General features: G+C 38.0%; 1 protein-coding gene across 1 annotated transcript; it reads left to right on the top strand.

The window, feature by feature from the left end:
* Positions 1-3,279: 3,279 nt before the first annotated feature.
* LOC108719679 (dynein heavy chain 11, axonemal-like) lies at positions 3,280-19,016 on the top strand. The gene is made up of 8 exons (XM_041568305.1): positions 3,280-3,334; positions 11,455-11,542; positions 11,779-11,905; positions 14,786-14,787; positions 16,966-17,110; positions 17,195-17,340; positions 17,440-17,556; positions 18,863-19,016. The coding sequence occupies exons 1-8, from the start codon at positions 3,280-3,282 to the stop codon at positions 19,014-19,016; spliced, it is 834 nt and encodes a 277-aa protein (XP_041424239.1).
* Positions 19,017-20,644: the final 1,628 nt, after the last annotated feature.

Below are 20,644 nucleotides of genomic sequence, written 5' to 3' on the forward strand. Positions count from 1 at the left end.
TTTTATACCTGTGAGAGCACTTATGTAATATATGTGATCAAGTGCCCCTGTGGGTTATCCTACGTTGGACAGACTACCAGAAGTGCTAAGGAACGCATAAGAGAGCACAAGTCCGCAATAAATACTAAAAAAGTGACCAAGCAGTCGCAAATCATTTTCTAACTGCAGGCCATGGGGTACAACAATTAAAGTATCAAATAGTAGATAGCGTACCGAAAATGCGAAGGGGAGGAGATAGAATAAAGTTGTTATTAAAGAAGGAAGCAAGATGGATCAGACAATTGGAAACGATGGCTCCCCATGGCCTAAACAGGGAATATGATTTGAGTAAAATATATCGCTGAATTGTTTTTAATAATAATGAAAAAAATGTTTTTTAATTTTAATATGTATTTTATTGAAGGGGTAATTATTATGTTCCCGTCTTTTACAGCATAACTTTTGCACATCTAAAATACTGGACACTTTAAGGAACACTGGACTTTTTGCACAGAGGTACAGAGATACATGTTTTTCGATTTATGTAACTTGACACAATTATGGCGATTTAAAATGTGAAACATTGTAATTGTGAAAAATGTCACTAGGGGTCACTGTGATACATTGTATAAAAAACAGAGCACAGGTGCTGTCTGAGTGGCTTGAGAAAAGACCGTGAACAGGTCTGAAACGTTGCCGGGTGTTTGGGGTCAGAGCCTATGTCCCAATAAAGGCATTTTAAGACAACAAATCAATGATTGGTGCCGTCTATTACTGCAATTTGAATTGATGAACGGATTGAGGCTGGGAACCGTTGGACGTGCATCATACTAAAGGTCTTTGGAGGTGAGGGTGCTGACTGTGTAAATTGTGAAACAGAATAAATTCTTATACTGCCACTTTACAAAGAGCACAAGAAAAGTCCTATAAAATTTATTATATTTTTAATACTAGAAAACTAGGTTCACTGAGGGACTCTCTGGATAACATAAGAGTTTAATAGAATGTTTATCTATTTCCACAGGAACTACAGTTATGGGATCCGTTATCCAGAAACCCATTATCCAGAATGCTCCGAATTACAGAAGGGACTCCATTATAATCAAATAATCCAAATTTTTTAAAACTATTTCTTTTCTCTCTATAATAATAAATCAGTAGCTTGTACTTGATACAAACTAAGATATAATTAATCCTTATTGGAAGCAAATGGGTTTATTTAATATTTATGGAATTATGGAAAAGATCCGTTATCCTAAAACCCCAGGTCCTGAGCATTCAGGATAACAGATCCCATACCTGTACCAGAAAAATGGAATGTGTGTGTGTGTATATGTAGTATGTAACAGTAAAGGTAATTTAAAATCCCCTTTCCACAAGAGCTAGAGCACTAAGAGGAGCAAATGTATGCCCTTTTAGTTCTGTCTGTACCTTGCAATGAATCCATGTGTTATAATGAATTTCCTTTACATGAACTAAACATTACTTTTAATATGTGATATAGTTTACTCTCCTTTACTACAACAAGACTTTGTTTCAAAGTCTCCAAACTTGCATACAGACTGAATATTTTTTATGTCATTTATTTGTAATGATAGAGACATTTACCTATACCTATCACACTTCAGTAGCGTTAGTTGTACAATTTGTCTGACATGCTGTGGGTAGGGTCAGGGAGGTGATATTACTTATTACTTCTGTTCTTGATATTTATTTTAGCCTGGATTTGTGGATCAGATTGTTTCATTTTTATTGGTTTTAGAGAGTTATTTATATTTATATTGTGTTGCTTTCAGATGAAGCAAATACATTTTAGGGAGAGATTTTGTTTGGATGCTCCTATCTCATTTAATGCTCAAAATCACTATTCCCTGTTAGACAAGGTAAGTAGAAATCAAATAGTTCTTACGGTCAGGGCACACTCTCAGATTCGAGGAGATCAGTCGCCCAGCGACAAATCTCCTCTTCTTCGGGGGGGACTAATCTCCCCGAACTGCCTCCCGCCAGCTAGAATGTAAATCGCCGGCAGGATGGCACTCGGAGCGCCTCTCGAGGAAACTTCGGGCGACTTTCGGGAAACGAAACGCTCTGAGTGCCATCCCGCCGGTGATTTACATTATAGCTGGCGGGAGGCAGTTCAGGGACTGAAGAAGAGGAAATTTGTCGCCGGACAACTAATCTCCCCGAATCTGAGCATGTGCCCTGACCCTTACGGAAAAAGATTGTCTCAATCTAAAAAAAACCTCTCTAACCGAACACACTTACACATTATTTACACCATTTCCCATTTTACCAATTTGCAATTGTAATGCCTGGCGTGTTCCCAAAGCTTTCATTCTGAGTATTCCTGGCACTCTCATCCTCTCCATTGTATCCTGTCAGTGTATGAATCTGTCACTATGTACGAAAGTGTTTTGCCTTTTAATTAAGGGAATACCTTGTCACAATGTTAATAAAACATGATTATAGAATGAGTGACTGCAATCTAATGGGGTGCTTTATAACCCTGTAGGCAAACAGAGATCTGCAAGTGATGGAGGAAGAAAAGCTACACCTGCAGCAATCTGCAGACTTGTTTGATGTGGCTGTTCTGATTACAAGACATTTAAAAAATGCTGTAAAGAATTTAAGTTGTTGAAGGAATTATGGGATCTAATTCGTACTGTCAGAGTAAGATTCGATTTCTGCAAACTGTTTTATAACAATTCTGTTGTTACTGGTTTAAAAATAAAACTTTCAGAAAGGTTTTTGGAAGTGTTAATAAGAATCTTGGGAAATATAGAGAAAATGAGACAAGGCACAGTCGGCAAGCAGAGCTGTAAGTAAGGGAAAACCTTGCAACTTGAATGTCTTTATTTTAATTTTATTTATTTTAATTATCTAAACCCACATTTATTCTCACCTGCATTCAATAGCAAAATGTGTATTTAAATGTCATCTTGACAAAATCACTTCTAGAATTATTTGTAACAACTCTGCAATGGTTTAGAGTCTGAACATTCTCTGAAGAGAACAGAGATAGGGATTGATATTTTAGAACATGAGCAGGCAGAAATCTGCCCAAAGTGATGTATTGTTAAGATTATGGTGAAAGGAGCTACAGAGAGGAAATTAAAGATTATGCTATTACACAAGATACATTTCAGTTCATGATTCACAGCATATCACCATAGCATATCAGAAGGATCCTTATACTATAGTAGTTTGGTTTTCTTAGTTTCTTATTTAATAACACAGATATGTCAGTAGCGTCCTATATTTGTCTTTTCAGAGCAGCATTGCTGACTGGGTTAAAACGCCATGGAGGCAGATAAATGTGGAACAGATGGATATGGAACTAAGAAGGTTTGTGAAGGCAAGTTCAACAGCTGCTGCCTTTTTTAGCAGCTTTCCTAAAAATACCCAAACTGCTATTCATTGTTCACAATTCAGTGCACTGGAAAGCTGGAAAGCTGCATAAGTAGGCTTTTATATAAGTAGGCTTTTATATAAGTAGGCTTTTGTACTGCATATTACAGTGCTAGAGGAGTTCATTCATTATTTTCCTTTGTTAGTATCCTTTTTCATATTGTGCCATGTTCGACAGACCATTTCTGAGATGATGAATTATTTACACCAGTTCCTGCCCCAGAGGAGATTACAATCTAAGGTCACTATTAAACACATTATACACAGGTTTATCAGGAGCCAATTAATCTGCTTGTATTGTCTTGGCATTTGAGGAAAAAAACAAATTCCTTGCAGATGTCCCGGCTGGAATTCTACCTAGGACCATATTGCTGCAACCACTAGATCACTGTCATGTAACCCACAACCCAGAACAATTGCCAAGGTCCCAGTCGCAGCTCACTCATCTACCTATAACAGTCACCTTTGGCTTCATGTGGAGCCCTCCACTACTCAGGTGCCACCAGTAGTGATGGGCGAATAAATTCGCCTGGCATGAATTTGCGGCAAATTTTCTGCGTTTCACTGCCAGTGAATAAAATCTCAAATCTCCGCGAAAATTCGCCAGTAAAAATTCGCCGGCTTCAATTTCCCAATTTCATGGATTTTTTTGTGAAAATGTTCAAATTGCTACATTTTTCCATGAAAACGTTTGGATTTCTCGATTTTTTTTGTGGAAACATTCGAATTTGCCTGATTTTTTAATGAAAACATTTAAATTGCTCGATTTTTTTTAGTGAAAACATTCGAATTGCTTAATTTTAGTGCTCGATTCAAAAAACGTTCAAATTGTTAGATTTTTTCGTGAAAACATTCGAATTGCTTGATTTTTTTGTGAAAATGTTCGAATTGCTTGTTTTTTTCGTTCAAATTGCACAATTTTTTCATGAAGACGTCAGAATTTCAAGTTTTTTTTGTCAACTTTACAATTTCACGACTATTCACGAAATGTCAGCCATTTCACAAATTTTGCGGGAAATTCACAAATTTTTTGGAGAATCGAAACGGGAGAAATTCGCCCATCACTAGCCGCCAAGTCTTTAAGTGAGAGGACCAGGGCCTTTGTTCTGGGTGAGCAAGGGAACTAGATTGTAGGATAAGGACTGAGGCAACTTACAAGAATCAGAGTCAGGCAGGCCAAGTCAAAACCAGAACAGTAGCACAGTACAAAATCAGGATCCAAAAAGAGAAGTCAAACAGGCAAAGGGGTCGGTCCAGGCAGAGTTCAGTCGAAGTCAAGATACATGGCAGGGGGTCAAAAACAGATAAGCAGAACAGAGAGCACACCCAGAAACTAAGTTAGATAGACCTATAACGGGCATAGAAGGAACTGAGAAGTAGGGATTTATAGGCTGGATATTTGGAGATTTAGAACAGGTGTGGGTAAACAGAGATCACCTATAGCCATCATTCCTGCCTGGAAAACTAAGGATATTATTGGTGTGAACCAAGAACCTAGCAGTTTGCTGAAATAGGGGAAAATTTAGAAAACTACACAGTAAGGAGCGAGCCTCTGGTTCAAATCCAGGCAGGATGTTGCAACCATATTCCAAAACAGTGTTCTACGCAGGTCATTTTTGCAGGGTGCATCACCCAATATTTTTCCATGTCTCCAGGTTCCCCCTTGGGCCCCACCTCACATTCTTGGTTAGAAATTTTCATTTTAAAGCTGGTAGGACAGCATGCTTTATTTTCAGAAGGGCCGAGTCCTACAAGCTTCTGCTAAAGTTGTTGTAATATAGCAAGAGGTGGAAGAAGGCATATATTTTTTTTCCTGCCGACTCAATTTGTTCCCTGCTCACCACTTTTTGTGTTTTAAGGTGAACACTGCAAAAACTAGACATATGTTTGCAAAACCATCTACTAGGAGTGAAGCTAAATTATTTGTACTGAAAGCTGCAGCGTAAGGCCACAAAATGTATATTTTATTCAGTAATTTTCAATTGTTCTTAGTTCCATTTTTTTAAGTTTGTGGTTATACACAATACTGTGTCTATAAATAGAGTAAGTACTCCTACATGTGTGGTTATTTTTTAGCTTTGTGTAATGCATATGGTAAATTCTCTACCTCCAGGCACCACTGCACCACAACATTTTAAAGGAATACTGTCATGGGAAAAAAAATCTGAAATACATCAGTTAACAGTGCTGGTACAGCTTTTCAAAAGAGCAAACAGATTTTTTTTATATTTAATTTTGAAATCTGATTTGTCAGTTTCCCAGGTACCCCCAGTCACGTGACTGGTGCTCTGATGAACTTCTGTCAGTCTTTATTGCTGCACTGCAAGTTGGAGTGATATCCCCCCAGCAGCCTAACAAAAAACCAATGTGAAGGTAACCAGAAAACAGTTCCTTGACACAAGATAACAGACAAGGACATCCGTGGAATTTTCATCAGAATATCATCACACAGGAACTCCTCTTATACAGGCAGATGAACTTCTCTTTGAGACTTTGGATAACAATCTTCCACTCTCAGCACAGTTGTTAAATGGCAACTGTGCTAAGAGTGGAAGAAAAGCTTAGATAGAATTAACTTTAAGTATACAGTTAATTATGCAGTGGGACTGATTTTTGAACACAGGTGCAACTCCACGTGTAGCATCCAGTCAGATCTTTGCTATCATTTCCCAACTTATTGTGGAATGTTCAGAGCTAACTGCTGATTGATTGCTATTTATTGCTTAGTTTATTTACTCATTTTTTTTACTAGCAGAATGATTGACAGTAGCATTGTTATTTCTTCTTAGTGTGTATTCATTTAGTAAATATAAGAAAACCTAAGAGCCTAAGGCTAAAGTCACATGCATCACATCACAGCTAGGGATGTCGCGGACTGTTCGCCCGCGAACTAGTTCGCGCGAACATCGGGTGTTCGCGTCCGCCGAATGTTCGCGAACGTCGCGCGACGTTCGCCAATTTGGGTTCGCCATAGCTGGCGCTTATTTTTGACCTCTCACCCCAGACCAGCAGATACATGGCAGCCAATCAGGAAGCTCTCCCTCCTGGACCACCCCCACACCCCCTGGACCACTCCCCTTCCATATATAAACTGAAGCCCTGCAGCGTTTTTTCATTCTGCCTGTGTGTGCTTGGAAGAGCTAGTGTAGGGAGAGAGCTGTTTAGTGATTTGAGGGACAGTTGATAGTAACTTTGCTGGCTAGTAATCTACTTGATACTGCTCTGTATTGTAGGGACAGAACTCTGCAGGGATTTGAGGGACAGTGAGTTTAGGTTAGTTAGCTTTGCTGACTAGTAATCTACCTTCTACTGCAGTGCTCTGTATGTAGCTGCTGTGGGCACTGCTTCTGATCTCATCTGCTGACTGCTGTAATAACCCAATAGTCCTTGTAAGGACTGCTTTTATTTTCTTTTTTGTTTTTTTACTTTGCTACTATAAGAGCCCAGTGCTATTAGTCTAGCTGTGTTGGGGAGTGGGACTGGTGTGCTGCTCCTCCTAGTAGTTCACCACTACCAGCACCAACCAGAGTCAAAATTGTTACAAAGTATCTTATTTGCACCTGTTAGCTGTTCTGAGCTCTCTGCCAAAAGCTAATTAATTTAGAAACTGTTTTTTTTCTGGCTGTTCAGTGCAGAGAAAAGAGGGACTGGTGTGCTGCTCCTCCTAGTAGTTCACCACCACCAGCACCAACCAGAGTCAAAATTGTTACAAAGTATCTTATTTGCACCTGTTAGCTGTTCTGAGCTCTCTGCCAAAAGCCAATTAAGTTAGAAACTGGTTTTTTTCTGGCTGTTCAGTGCAGAGAAAAGAGGGACTTTCCAGTACAAAAGAGGGACAGGGGGTTGAGTGGTCAAAAGAGGGACAGTTGGGAGGTATGCAAGTGCCACCTAGCTGTGTGAGCTTTTTAACATTCTGTCTAAATAACAATAATAATTCCGTGTCCGTAAACATCACCTGAGTGATGTTTTTACAGCAGCAATAATATATTCCGTATCCACTACTGTATACGTTGCCCTTGCAGGCATTGTTTGCCCAGTCTTTAACCAAGTGCCACCTAGCTGTGTGAGCCTTTTCACATTCCGTGTCCAGAAACATCACCTGAGTGACGTAGTGTGATTTCTGCCCTTTACAGCACAAAACGCAGTGCTGTGTCAACAATGTATTTTTCAGATACATTTTTGCCCTTGATCCCCCTCTGGCATGCCACTGTCCAGGTCGTTGCACCCTTTAAACAACTTTAAAATCATTTTTCTGGCGAACCGTTCGCATTTTTGACGCAAGTTCGCGAACATTTTTTCCGACGTTCGCTACATCCCTAATCACAGCAGCGATTATTGCTTACAGAGATTTGACCTCCTTCTGCCAAATAAATGTACCCATTAGGGATGCACCAAATCCACTATTTTAGGATTCCAAATCTGAATCCTAATTTGCATATGTCCATTAGAGTGATGAAGGATTAAAAAGAACCAGGCACAGTGCATGGAGGAAAAAAAATCACAATTAACTGGTTAATCATGTGATGAAAAGTAGGGATGCACCAAATCCACTATTTGGGATTCGGCCGAATCGCCCAATCCATGGTGAAAGATTCAACTAAATACCGAACCAAATCCGAATCCTAATTTGCATATTTGCATATGCAAATAAGGGTCAGGAAAGTAAAAAGTAAAAAATCTTCTTCTGTAACGAAAAGTCACGTGATTTCAACACCTCCCCTAATTACATATGCAAATTAGGATTCAGATTCGGTTCGGCCAGGCACAAGGATTTGATCAAATGTGTGTGGATTATAATCCTGTTAGTGGGCAGAAGTGGGTTGCACCTGTGTTTTCTCCACTGGCCTTTTCTGCTGGTGGAGAAAAGACAACACGTGACATTAGCCTAACAAGGTTGCAAATGAAAGTTACTAATTACAGAAAATTAACATGTACTACAGTACTATTGCACCATACTGCAGGGCCTCTCATGTCTCTGGAATAGCTTTCATAGCTTTTATTTCACTTTATAAACAAATGAGCCACCTTGACTTGAGTACAGTATTTAACCTCAGCAGAACTTTAGGTTTTCTGTAAATGTACATTATGGGTCGAATTGAAAATTCAAATTTTCAAAAAAAATTTATGGTCAAAACTGTCAAATTCGACTAGGGAATTATCCAAACTCGATTCGAGTTTTTTAAAAAAAAAATTCAAATTCGATTTTCAAGATTTATCATAATCTGTCCTTTCAAATTCGACTATTCACTACTAAAACCTGTCGAATGGCTGTATAAATCAATGGGAGATGTCCAGTGCGAAATTAGGAGATGTTTGCAGCCTTCCTGACATTTGGAGAAAAAACTCGTCAGAGTTTAAGATATTCGATTTTTTTAATAAATAATCGAATATTCGAATTTCGAGTAAGAAGCGAATTTATGTGATTTAAAAAAAACTCACATGGATTCAAAATTCGAATATTGATAAATGTGCCTCCCGGTGTAAGTGTTTATATCTTCCTTCTAGTTTTTACTTCCTTGCCAAAAAAAATTCTTTATTGTCAAAACCATTTGTGCTATACATTTCCCCTGACCTTGCTGCTATTTTCTATTCACTGTGGGATTCTTAGGTGCAATTACAAGTCATTTTGCAGAGCAAGTTTGTTGAATATTTTATTGAGCAAGTGACAAGCTGGCAAAAGCGACTGGACCTGGCAAATTCCGTGGTTAATATTTGGATGGAAGTGCAGCACACTTGGTCCCATTTAGAAAGCATTTTCATTGGCTCAGCGGATATCTGAATCCAGCTTCCCAGTGATGCTAAGAAATTGGAAGATGCTGACTTTAAGGTAAAATATAGATGTAAATATAAAATTATCTTTCTGTTTGCATCTCCAATTGTCAGGAGTCAGTTGATTTAATACTCACTGTATATCAATGCAGTTTTACACAACTGAAATTTAGTTTGTATCTATGAATATATATATATATATGATAGTTCCATCATTTGGATCACTATAATTTGCTAAAAAATAATTTAAATATTAAAAGAAAAAACAATAGGATTGTTTTACCTACAAAAACAAGATGCTGTTTAATTATTACAGAGAAAAAAAAAATAATTTTTAAAAAATGTAATTGATTGATTAAAATGGGGTCTATGGGAGATGGCAATCCTGTAGTTAGAAACTTTCTGTATAACAGGTTCTATACCTGTAGATATCAAGATCTTACAAACTACATTTAGCTTACATTTAAGAAGAAACTGAGTGGGGCACCAGAAAAAAGTGACTGGTCTATAACAAAAATAGCCAACAATGCTGAGGCATAAACAATGAGAATAATGTCCTGCAAAAGAAAATATCAATATGCAGCTTTCAAAAATATGCCTTGATGGGTACTACAGATTATACTGTGTGTATACAATCACATAGTAGAATATAGCTACTATAGGGGCAGATTTACTAAGGTTCGAGTGAATTTTCAAAGTTAAAAAAGTTTGAATTTCGAAGTAATTTTTTTTGGGTACTTCGGCATCGGCATTTATCCGACTTCGGCATCGTATCGAATGATTCGAAGTAAAAATCGTTCGACAATTCGACCATTCGATAATCGAAGTACTGTCTCTTTAAAAAAAGTAGACTTCAATACTTCGCCAAATTAAACCTGCCGAAGTGCTATGTTAGCTTATGGGGACCTTCTAGAGCATTTTTCTATGTATTTGACATTCGAAGGAAAATTGTACGATCGTACGATAAAATTTTCCTACAATCGGAATACGCTCGTATGATGCTAAAAATCCCAAGAATTCGAATTTCGTAGGATTCAATTCGATGGCCGAATTTCGAAGTATTTTACACTTCAAAATTCGATATACTGTCATCTATTCTCTAATGGGCCACCTACACCTTCAGAAAGTAAAAGTGACTCATTCTTGGATGGCCTTTCATTACAGGGATAACCAGCTTCTCATATTCCTTGAGCATTGTGTTAAGGGTGTGTAGTATACATGATATCAAATTTAAAATCACATGTCTTGTATGCATTTTAGATTTTGCATTACCCTATTTTTTATGATTCTCTAAATTTTGCAACCTGGGTACAGCAATGTTTTGAACTATGAAATGCTGAAAAAATGCAATATCTATGCTTGTACAGGTATGGGATCTGTTATCCAGAATGCTTGGGACCTAGGGTTTTCCGGATAAGGGATCTTTCCATAATTTGGATCTTCGCTCCTTAAGTCTACTAGAAATTCATGTAAACATTAAATAAACCCAATAGGCTGGTTTTGCTTCCAATAAGGATTAATTATATCTTAGTTGGGATCAAGTACAAGGTACTGTTTTATTATTACCGAGAAAAAGGAAATAATTTTTAAAAATTTGGATTATTTGATTATAATGGAGTTTATGGGAGATGGCCTTTCCGTAATTGTAGGTTGTAGGACACCCATAACATTCAAGTTAGAAGTCACTTAGATTGCTTTCTAAATTCCCATTGCACTTATGGAAAGTCATTAGTTAGCACAAGTACATGTGCTTCTAGGCATTCAAGGCCTACTGTGAAAGCCTGTTTGCCTTTAGGCTAGAAATGGAGTTGGGAGAAAGATTTTAGGATATTGGAATTGTGTAGCCCTTAAAGGAGAAGGAAAGGCTAAAACTAAGTACGCTTTATCAGAAAGTTCTACATAAATACATCAGTAAACCCTCAAAGTAAAACAGCATTTCTTTCCTTCTATTGTGTACACATGGGCTTCTGTATCAGACTTCCTGTTTTCAGCATAAACCTCCAGGGCTAGGGCTTGAGCATGCTCAGTTTGCTCACTCCCTCTCCCCCCTTCCCTGCTGTAATCTGAGACCAGAGCTATGAGTGAGTCAGGCAAGAAGTGATGTCACACCAAACTTATATGGCTGCTATCCTAAATAAACAAAACAATTCTAAAGCTGTTTACTCAGGTATGGTAAAGCATTCTGCAGAATAAATATAGTGTTATATCTTGCACTAATTTTGCTAATCTATTGGCAATAAACTGCTTCGGTAGCTATCCTTCTCTTTTAACTTACATAGAATTTTGTTCTCTTTTAAGTTTTGCTAATTGATGAAACTGCATATTTATTTGTTTATCAATATTATGGCATGTTGCAGAATATTTACCGAAGCATCATGTATTTCTGGTAAAGTTTCCCTTTGTATGTCATTCAGTAATTTCCATGACAACTGCAGCTTCCTACTCTTAAGAGTGTTATTTGTACTCAATCGGTGGCCTTTGCTGATCCGAAGTTTCAGCCTTGTAGAATGATTGAGGAGAAATATAGAATTAGCCTGAAGCAAATTGCACATAGTTCTTTGCGAGGCAGCTTGGTGACATATTGATTGAGCAGTCAACTTTATTTCCTTCTGTTTTTTTTAGTCTTTCTCTGTGTGAAAAAGCATTGTCTGAGTATCTGGAAACAAAACGTCTAGCCTTTCCTCGTTTCTACTTTGTCTCGTCTGCAGATCTGCAAGATATTCTTTCAAAAGGCACTCAGCCTAAACAGGTATTATTTTTGAGTGGGAGCACAGTCACAAAACTAGGTTCAAGGGAACAATAGTAGATTAAAAACATGATATTGCTTATAACAAGGGCTATACAAAAAATGGGTACACTAAATGAAAAGAGACATGTATTGAAGCAACTAAATTTTAAATAATTATGTGATTTCAATATGAAATATGTTTATGCAATGGACAACTTTTAATATTTTAAGGGGCAGATTTATCAAGGGTCGAATTTCGAGGGGTTAAAACCCTCGAATTCGACCATCAAATTGAAATCCTTTGAATTCGAATATCAAATTCGAATGATTTTACACTAAAATAAGCATTCGATCGATCGAATAAAAATCATTCGATCGAACAATTAAGTCGTTCAAATCTAACGATTCTACCGGTTTTCATCGATCGATCGAAGGATTTTTATTCGATGCAAAAAACTTAGAAAATCCTTGTAGAAGGCCCCCATAGGCTTATAATGCAATTCAGTAGGTTTAAGTTGGCGAAGTATTGAATTCGAAGGATTTTTAAAGAGACAGTACTTCGACTATCGAATGGTCGAATAGTAGAACGATTTTTAGTTTGAATCTTTATTCGATCGAACAAATGCATATTTGATCGCTAAATCCTTCGAATTCGATATTCGATGGTCGAAGTACCCAAAAAATGACTTCGAATTTCAAACTTTTTTAACTTAAAAAATTCACTCGAGCTTATTAAATCTTCCCCTAAGTTTCTAAATAAAAAAGAAGTACCTTGTATGAAACTGGTCAGTTATTGGAAACCTGAATGCAAGTTTTTTTTATTTGTAAGGGCACTATTAAGCACTGTACTTGCTGACATGATGAACCTGCTCCAGTACCATGGGTTTCTTTAAGGGAAAGAGGACAAGAAGTGAACATCAGCCCTTTCAGAGAACTGTCATTCTACTCCCTTACTAACTGGTCCTTGTCAATGCTTTGAGAGCACTGATAGGAGGTAGATATTATTTCCTTTCATCATTGCTATAGTCCTGGGTGTTGTTTACACTGATTCTGGGGCAGTTGGGGGTGGCAGTTGAGCAAGTGGAACTACAATAAAAAGAGAAATATGTTCTATGCAGTAGCAGTAGTTTAGCTCCTCATTCTGACTGTTGTTTGATATGTCTACTACAACACGCTTCCGTTTCTTTATTCACAAATTGTTTGCGTAAGTTCACAAAATAAAGCATAGACTAAAATACAAATATTAAAATGCCCTACTCACAAGATCTTAGAATCGACATATGATAGTAAGTTTAACACAATATATTGTGATCCCGTCTTCAGGTCATACCTTGGTATTTAAATGCAAGACAAGTTAATGAAAGAGTCAATGGAGTAGCATTATCCACAACAAGCCCGTCTTTGTGGTATATAATTTCATTTACACTGTTAAGTACAACTAGCATAACATGTTATTAGAAACTGTAGGGTTCAGTATATATTGCTGCTTTGTTGTTTTCTCCTTCAGAATTATAACCCTTCTGGGAAATAATATATTACTGATTTAAAGGCATGCACTGCTCCAGACCCATTTGTCTGCATGAAATAGTAGGGGCCTTTATTCCTGATGGGCATATGCCCCGAGTTCTTGACATGCATTAGTAATAGCAGAAACAACAGTCAAAATATGTTCAGGATCACAGATCGGGTGCTGTTTATCTGCCAATGATAAGTAATGCTAAAGAGCTCTGAGCTGTTTTTCATTGTGTCAGCGACCTCGCTGTTAAACATGGTAATGAGCTTTCCTAAGTTTCTTTAACTGTCATACTGATATCCTCCCTCCTGCAATAATCTGCCAACTTGTGTGACAGCTAAGGACGCATTTATTCTGCACCTCTTCAACTTCATAATTATGCAGAAGATTTACACTATGCCGTTCATAAACAGACAATGGCCATCCATCCAGAGAATGTGTTGCTTTGAGAATTATCTGCTCTCCTACTGTTCAGAGATCAATAATGAAACCACACGATGCCAAAGTTTGCCCAGGACTATAAATTTGCTGGTATTCACATTCATGCAATTAGTTTGAAGCGGCTTTCAATGCAAACACTTGAAAAATGAGCTTCTTTAAATGTAAAATATATCAGCCCTTCCCCTGAGCACAACACACATCTCTTTTGTACTACAAAGATCTCTCCAGCATTTCGTGTGTAAAGATTGCTAGGAAAACATGATAGCTTGAATTAGAGATGAGAAGCAAAGTTGTATATGGTTTTCACTGTGCAGATATCTTCCTTAATTGTAGGTCTCCAACCTGGCGAGGAACTTGTCGAAGAGCTTGCTGTTTATTTAAATGGAAATCACCAGTCGCAGCAATGATTAGCAGCAACTAAGTACACATTTGGGTGATTATTGACAGTGATAGTTGGCTTCCATTAAAACTGGTGCAGAATTTGGTTGCTCCTTACCCTCCAAATAATATTTTCCGTGTGCCATTAACCTTATTCTTTCATAGCTAGCCTGCTTTCCTCTATATCCTTTTACTTTTTTATGTTGTTTTTTACATTTGTAGCCATGAGCAACTGAGCCACCTGTCTTGTTATGAGGAATGATACCATCAGGTATTTACATAGTGGGCACTCCTAGGCCCTCTGCCGTTCATCTCTCCTATCCATATTAAAATCCATAGGAAAAAATATTTGGGAAAAATATTTATGTTAACACACAAATATAAACTCCACTGACTAACTCCTATTATTTTCTTTATAGATTTTTTCATTGAACAACTTTCTACCCAGGGTCAGCTTGAGGATAGAGTAATATAGCATTTAAATAGTTTTTAGTCAATGGAATTTATAAAATAAAACGTTCCTGATATTCAGGAAAGTTTTGATAAACTTACTGTATTTGTTATTGTAGATGTAAGTACTATTGAAAACAGTAAAGGTCTGTCCCTTATTACTCTTTGCACTGACTCTTGAAGCAGAAGCCAGCTAATTAACAGGCCTAGAATTAGAATTACATTCATATTATAAAATCTAGAAATACATTTTCTTTCATTATGCATCAAAACATTTTGGGTGGCTCCCCGTTTTAAAAAGTGTGATTTTTTTAAAGAACCAACTACAATGTCTGGCATAACACATTTATTCAGTGATATATATTTCCTTTACTTCTGTGATAGGTGCGTGAGTCAATGAGATGAAATATATGGCATTTTTACAGATCACTCAGCTGAACGCCCTCATTAACATGTTACTGGGAGAGCTCTCTGTGGGAGATAGATAGAAAATCATGACAATGTGTACAATTGACGTTCATGCAAGAGACTTGGTTGTCAAGATTATAGCTCATAAGGTATGAAAGGCACAGTGTTATGTGTACTGAGACCTAGGTGCTTGAGAATATAGGAAATCATATTATTACTAATAAAAAGCAAAATTTATTTACCCACTGAATGCTTGAACACTACACATTTATTTAATTTGTGCAAGTGTAATGCGTACACATAATTGCAGTGCTGATACTTCACATGCTGGAAGGAGGATACCATTGGTTTCAGACAGGAGATATATATATATATATATATCTATAAACAGTATATATATATATATATATATATATATATATATATATATATATATATATATATATATATATATAGCACAAGTATTTTCCAAAAATAAAAAAAGAAACAGAATAAGCACAGTCAACTCCATTCAGGAGACATATGACATTCTTAGAGCATCAATGATCGATAACCCTGTTCTGTAGATGGATGTTCACTGAAGTAGGTGATTGGAAAGGTCACCTTTTTAGTAGTTAATGCAGCCCAGGTCCACCCAGTAAATGGCCCCAACAGAAAACAAATCACTGTAAATTGTCTTATTGGGATTGGTAAGGTTAGAAAACAAGTTTTTCAATAAGGGGAGTCAACTCAACGTCCACTGGACATAAAATGATTATGTCATTAAAACAAATCTTTGGGTTGGTTGGGGCTTCCAGATGAACAGGCCTTGCTGCTGCTTAAGACCCTAAAAACCAAAAAAGATAACGCCTTGGAACAATGGTTTCACTCAATAGTGGGCATTTTCAAATATCCACATTAGCTCAAATAGAAATGGAAATGTTTACCTTTCCCATCTGTGCCATTTAGAGGGTTATTTTGTCAGCTACGAGAGCAATTCCTTGTGGCCTGATGCATCTTGAGCAGCAAGATTGCAAGCAAAATGGGGATAGGAATTTAGCATGATGGAATTATGTATACAGATTAGTAACAGATGTGACATTGCCTTTAGTAGACTAGCAGTCATGGGGGAACAGCCACTATAGCATATTATCTAATCTGCATACCTTCTTCCACAAGTGGTGCCCCTAGTTCCATGGATACCCAGTAAGGCATCACCATATAATTCAGCACTCTCAAAAGAAGAAACAGCGCTCATTTACAGACACTTTTATTAAGCCACAGACTAACATGTAAAGACAATCCAATGTTTTGGGCAGAAACAGAAAGTGCACTGCTGTAGCCACAGGCATTGGTAGGATACTTTCTATAGTTCAAGTTAGAATACACCATAATATGGAGCTACATAAATTACATGTATTATGTATGCACTGCATGTTTTAATGCCAATTCTTAATGTAGGTCACAAATTCCCAAGATTTTTCCTGGCTGAACATTTGTGATGCTCAATTCCTATGAATATCTAGGCAACACTCCCCGACTGGTCATCACCCTGACTGATCAGTAGGAAGAAATAGGGACCAGACTATGGTTTTGGTGTTGACACAGATTGTAGCTTTTGACTACGCTATTGATTTTAAATGGGTAGCACCCAGCACCCCTGCCAGCATAGTGCAGGTGGAATAAAGGTTTGAAATGCCAGAGCGCTTCATATTTTATAGACTGTAAGCTCTGTTAACCAGGGCCCTCTGTATCTTTTGTATTGGTTTTGTATGCAATCTATGAGTTCGATTTATATGCCCTTCGATTATACAGTGCAGTGGAAAATGCTGATCCTCTATGAATCTGTGTTATTAATAATAATAATATGTGTATAAATTGTATTACACTCTATTTTTCTGCTTTTCTTAAGCTGTTACATTACTCTGACCCAGTCACTTCACTTAACCATGAGTGGGGCCCCAGCAGGCTCTGGTGGAACAGGCAAAACGGAAACCACAAAGGATTTAGGGGTGATGGTTTACGTTTTTAACTGCTCTGAACTGATGGATCATAAAGTAAGTTCTGTGGGAAGTGAAAAATATCTGCATTGTAATTGATGTGCCACTGTGCAGTCCCTGTTGCATTCCACTGTTCTGTAGTCGGTAGGAAATATCTATAAAGGCTTGGCACAGACAAGAACCTGGGGATGCTTTGATGAGTTTTACAGAAACTCAGTGGAAGTTCTGTCCATGGTTGCTGTGCAAGTCAAAAGCATTCAAGCTGCCATCCGGAACAAGAAAGAACGGCAAGTTAAAGATCTGTCCAGTAATAACAGCTAACATTAAATGAAAATGTAATCTTTAGCAAGGAGCACATTTCATAGCTTGTCCTTTCTTGCTGACAGATTCCTATTCCCGGGAGAAAACATTACACTCAAGCATTCAGTGGGAATATTTATCACAATGAACCCTGGAGATGCTGGAAGCACAGAACTGCCTGAGAATCACAAGGCTCTTTTCAGGCAAGTAATTGAAGCACTTATGCCACCTACTGTTATAATAGGGAAGCACACATTTTTGTATTTTAATTATTTGGAACAAGTTTTTATTACAGTTAGTACAGGTCTGGAATGTTTTATCTGGACTACTTGGGTCTTCAAGTAATTAACAAGGATCTTTTGTTTAAAAAAAAAGGCACATGTGGTTTATGGTTAGCAGCACATAATAACTACATGTAAACGCTACCACTGTATATATAAAAAAATGAAATAAAGAAATAAAGCTTTAGAATAAAAAAATTGCCACAGTGGCACTTTAATGCTATGATCCTAGGTTTGATTTCAGCCTTGGAACTATCTGAAAGGAGTCTATAGCAGTCATTTACTAACCTCTGTTGCAAGTGGAGCAAGAGAACACCCTTAATGCCCAACAAGTGAAACATTGCCCTCCAAAGTTCTTTACAGAGAGCAGCTTTGGATGAAACGGCAGCCTTAAAGCAGGCAGTAAGGACAGGGCCTCAATATGGGTTGCGCTTACTGATACTCCCTAACTTGCACTTATGTTAGCGGGTGGATGAGGGGTATGCCTATGTGCCTCCCTCTCCTGGTAGTAGCATTCAATTCAAGTGGAATGCCCCAGTCCTCTGCTGTTCTAAAAGAAGTCTAGAGGCCTGCAACAAAGTGCAAAGAAAGGTCTGGGTCTTTTTATGCTCTTTCTACACTACATCTTGCATTGTAAATTACCCTTTGTGTGTTCTTCCCATGGTTGTGTGAATTTTCTTTGGATATTTCAGTTTCTTCCCACACTGTAAAACAGGGGTCCCAACCTTTTTTAGACATTCAAATGTAAAAAAAGAGTTGGGGAGCAACACATACATGAAAATAAGTATCTGGGGTACCAAATAAGGGCTGTGATTGGCTATTTAGTAGCACCTATGTGGATTGGGAGCTTACAGGAGGCTCTGTTTGGCAGGACACCTGGTTTTTAGGCAAACAAAACTTGCCTCCAAACCAGGAATTCAAAAATAAGCACCTGCTTTGAGGCCACTGGGAGCAACATCCAAGGGATTGGTGAGCAACATGTTGCTCCCGAGCCATTGGTTGGGGATCACTGCTCTAAAACATCGAAGAAGGTTAATTTGTTCCTGGTAAAATTTACCATTATGACTGTTATACTGTCTTTTCTAGTGGTGATAAATGGCTTCACAGACGTCATTTTCAAGAAAGTTTTAATTGCATAATGTCTTAAATTAATTTTTTAAAACAAGTACAGTAGCTAAAAGGTGTGATTCTAATGACATTTATTGTACTAAACTGATTTTTATTTCAGACCTTGTGCTATGGTTGTTCCAGACATTGAGTTGATTTGTGAAATAACGCTTGTGGCTGAAGGGTTCAATGATACTTGGCCCTTAGCCAGGAAATGTATTACCTTGTACACATTATGGAGCTGCTTTCCAAACAGGCAAGTTTCGAGGCGCTAGCTGATATGTACAGCTGCTACAAAAATCCTGCTTCTCTGCAGTAATTATAAGAGATACAAGCAGGGTGGGAACTAGGGGTAAGCAGAGTAGGCACGTACCTCCTCTGTCACTTACCCCAGTTCCGGTTCCCTTCTCAGCACGAATTTGCGTATACGCACACGAGTGCCAGTTGGCAAATGCGTACTTGAGCGCCGATTGGCGCATGCTTCCTTTTTTCTTTGTAATAATAAAACAGCAAGGATGCCATCAGGGGGGCACTGGGGGGACAATTGTTCCGGGTCCAATGTCTTCTATATGTTAAGGGGGCCCCGGCCGTGCTGCATTTCCTGGTTTAGCCAGGCCCCCTTGAACTGCTGAAATAGGAGCCGAGTTGCGCAGAAGCATGAGCCGAGTTGCATCGAAGTAAGAGCCGAGTTGCCCTGAAGTAGGAGATAGCCATCTGAGTAGCTCTCTGAGTAGCTCTTTGAGTAAGCACATTGAAATTAGCTCCCTGAGGAAATGAGTACAATGAGTTGACACACTCAGGCATCAAACTGAGTTAGGTTTTTGAGTTATTACACTGGGGCTAATTAGCTATACTGGGTATATTAGCACTAGTGCATTACGCATAAGCAACCAATCAGCGATAAGCTTTGAACAGTCTATTACAAGTAGCAAATGAAAGTAAAACTCTGATTGGGTGCTGGGAGTTACTGTGGGGTGGTTTGGGGTGTCCCTGCCACCCTGAGGCAGCATTTCTGATACTGCTCCCTCCCCTTGCACCGGCGCATACCATTTCTAGCACCAGAGTGAGTGTAGGGGGGTCGCATCACTATGCACTAGCAGGGATAGAATTAATTTGCAAGAGTTCTACTGAACTGGGGCACTCTTGCAAATGAAGCCCACTGAGGTGGCACCATGACAAGGTATTTAGGACAAGTAGGTAGCACACTATAGAAGCACACATAGGGAACACACTGAAACAAACCCATACAATGGACCCAAGGTAAAGATTTATTAGTATTTTATAACAAAATGCCTTCCCAAATGTTCCATGAACAAAATGGCTTCCCAAAGGTTTCCTGAACAAAACCTGGTACCCTGTGGAGACTTCTGTTTAAATGACACTAATCTAATGACAGATACAATCCCCACAAGGAAATGAAAAGATTAGAGTCAATAGCCTCGGCCGAAAATATGGAAATTATATTTCTTACACAGCATAATAATGTTATGCGTATTGAAAAGTATTTCATCCGCACATTCATAACTTTCTAATGCCTGGAGTATAAATGACTCTAGGGCAATTAATAGCAGTGCAAGTTAAAAAAATAGTTTCTTTGGATAGGTATAGCTGCAATTAATTTTTGTGTGATACTATTATTCACACACTTTGCCTGCAGTCATTTTTGGAGGAGATAATTGTACAGCGCCATTAGCTTCTAGTCAGAACATGTTACACTTGGAATTAGTACGCGCTTTGTATTTCCACCAAAAGTAATAACTACTAGATAATACATGTAAATGCAAAAGTCCTGGCTAGTGACAGGTAATTTATTATACAATATGCAGTGCTGTGTTACAATAAGTGTTTTAAGCCGTAAATGACATGACTGCATTGTGCTTCCAGCTAACCTGGTATATTATCA

The sequence above is a fragment of the Xenopus laevis genome, chromosome 6S, assembly GCF_017654675.1.
Source record: "Xenopus laevis strain J_2021 chromosome 6S, Xenopus_laevis_v10.1, whole genome shotgun sequence".
Taxonomy (NCBI): domain Eukaryota; kingdom Metazoa; phylum Chordata; class Amphibia; order Anura; family Pipidae; genus Xenopus; species Xenopus laevis.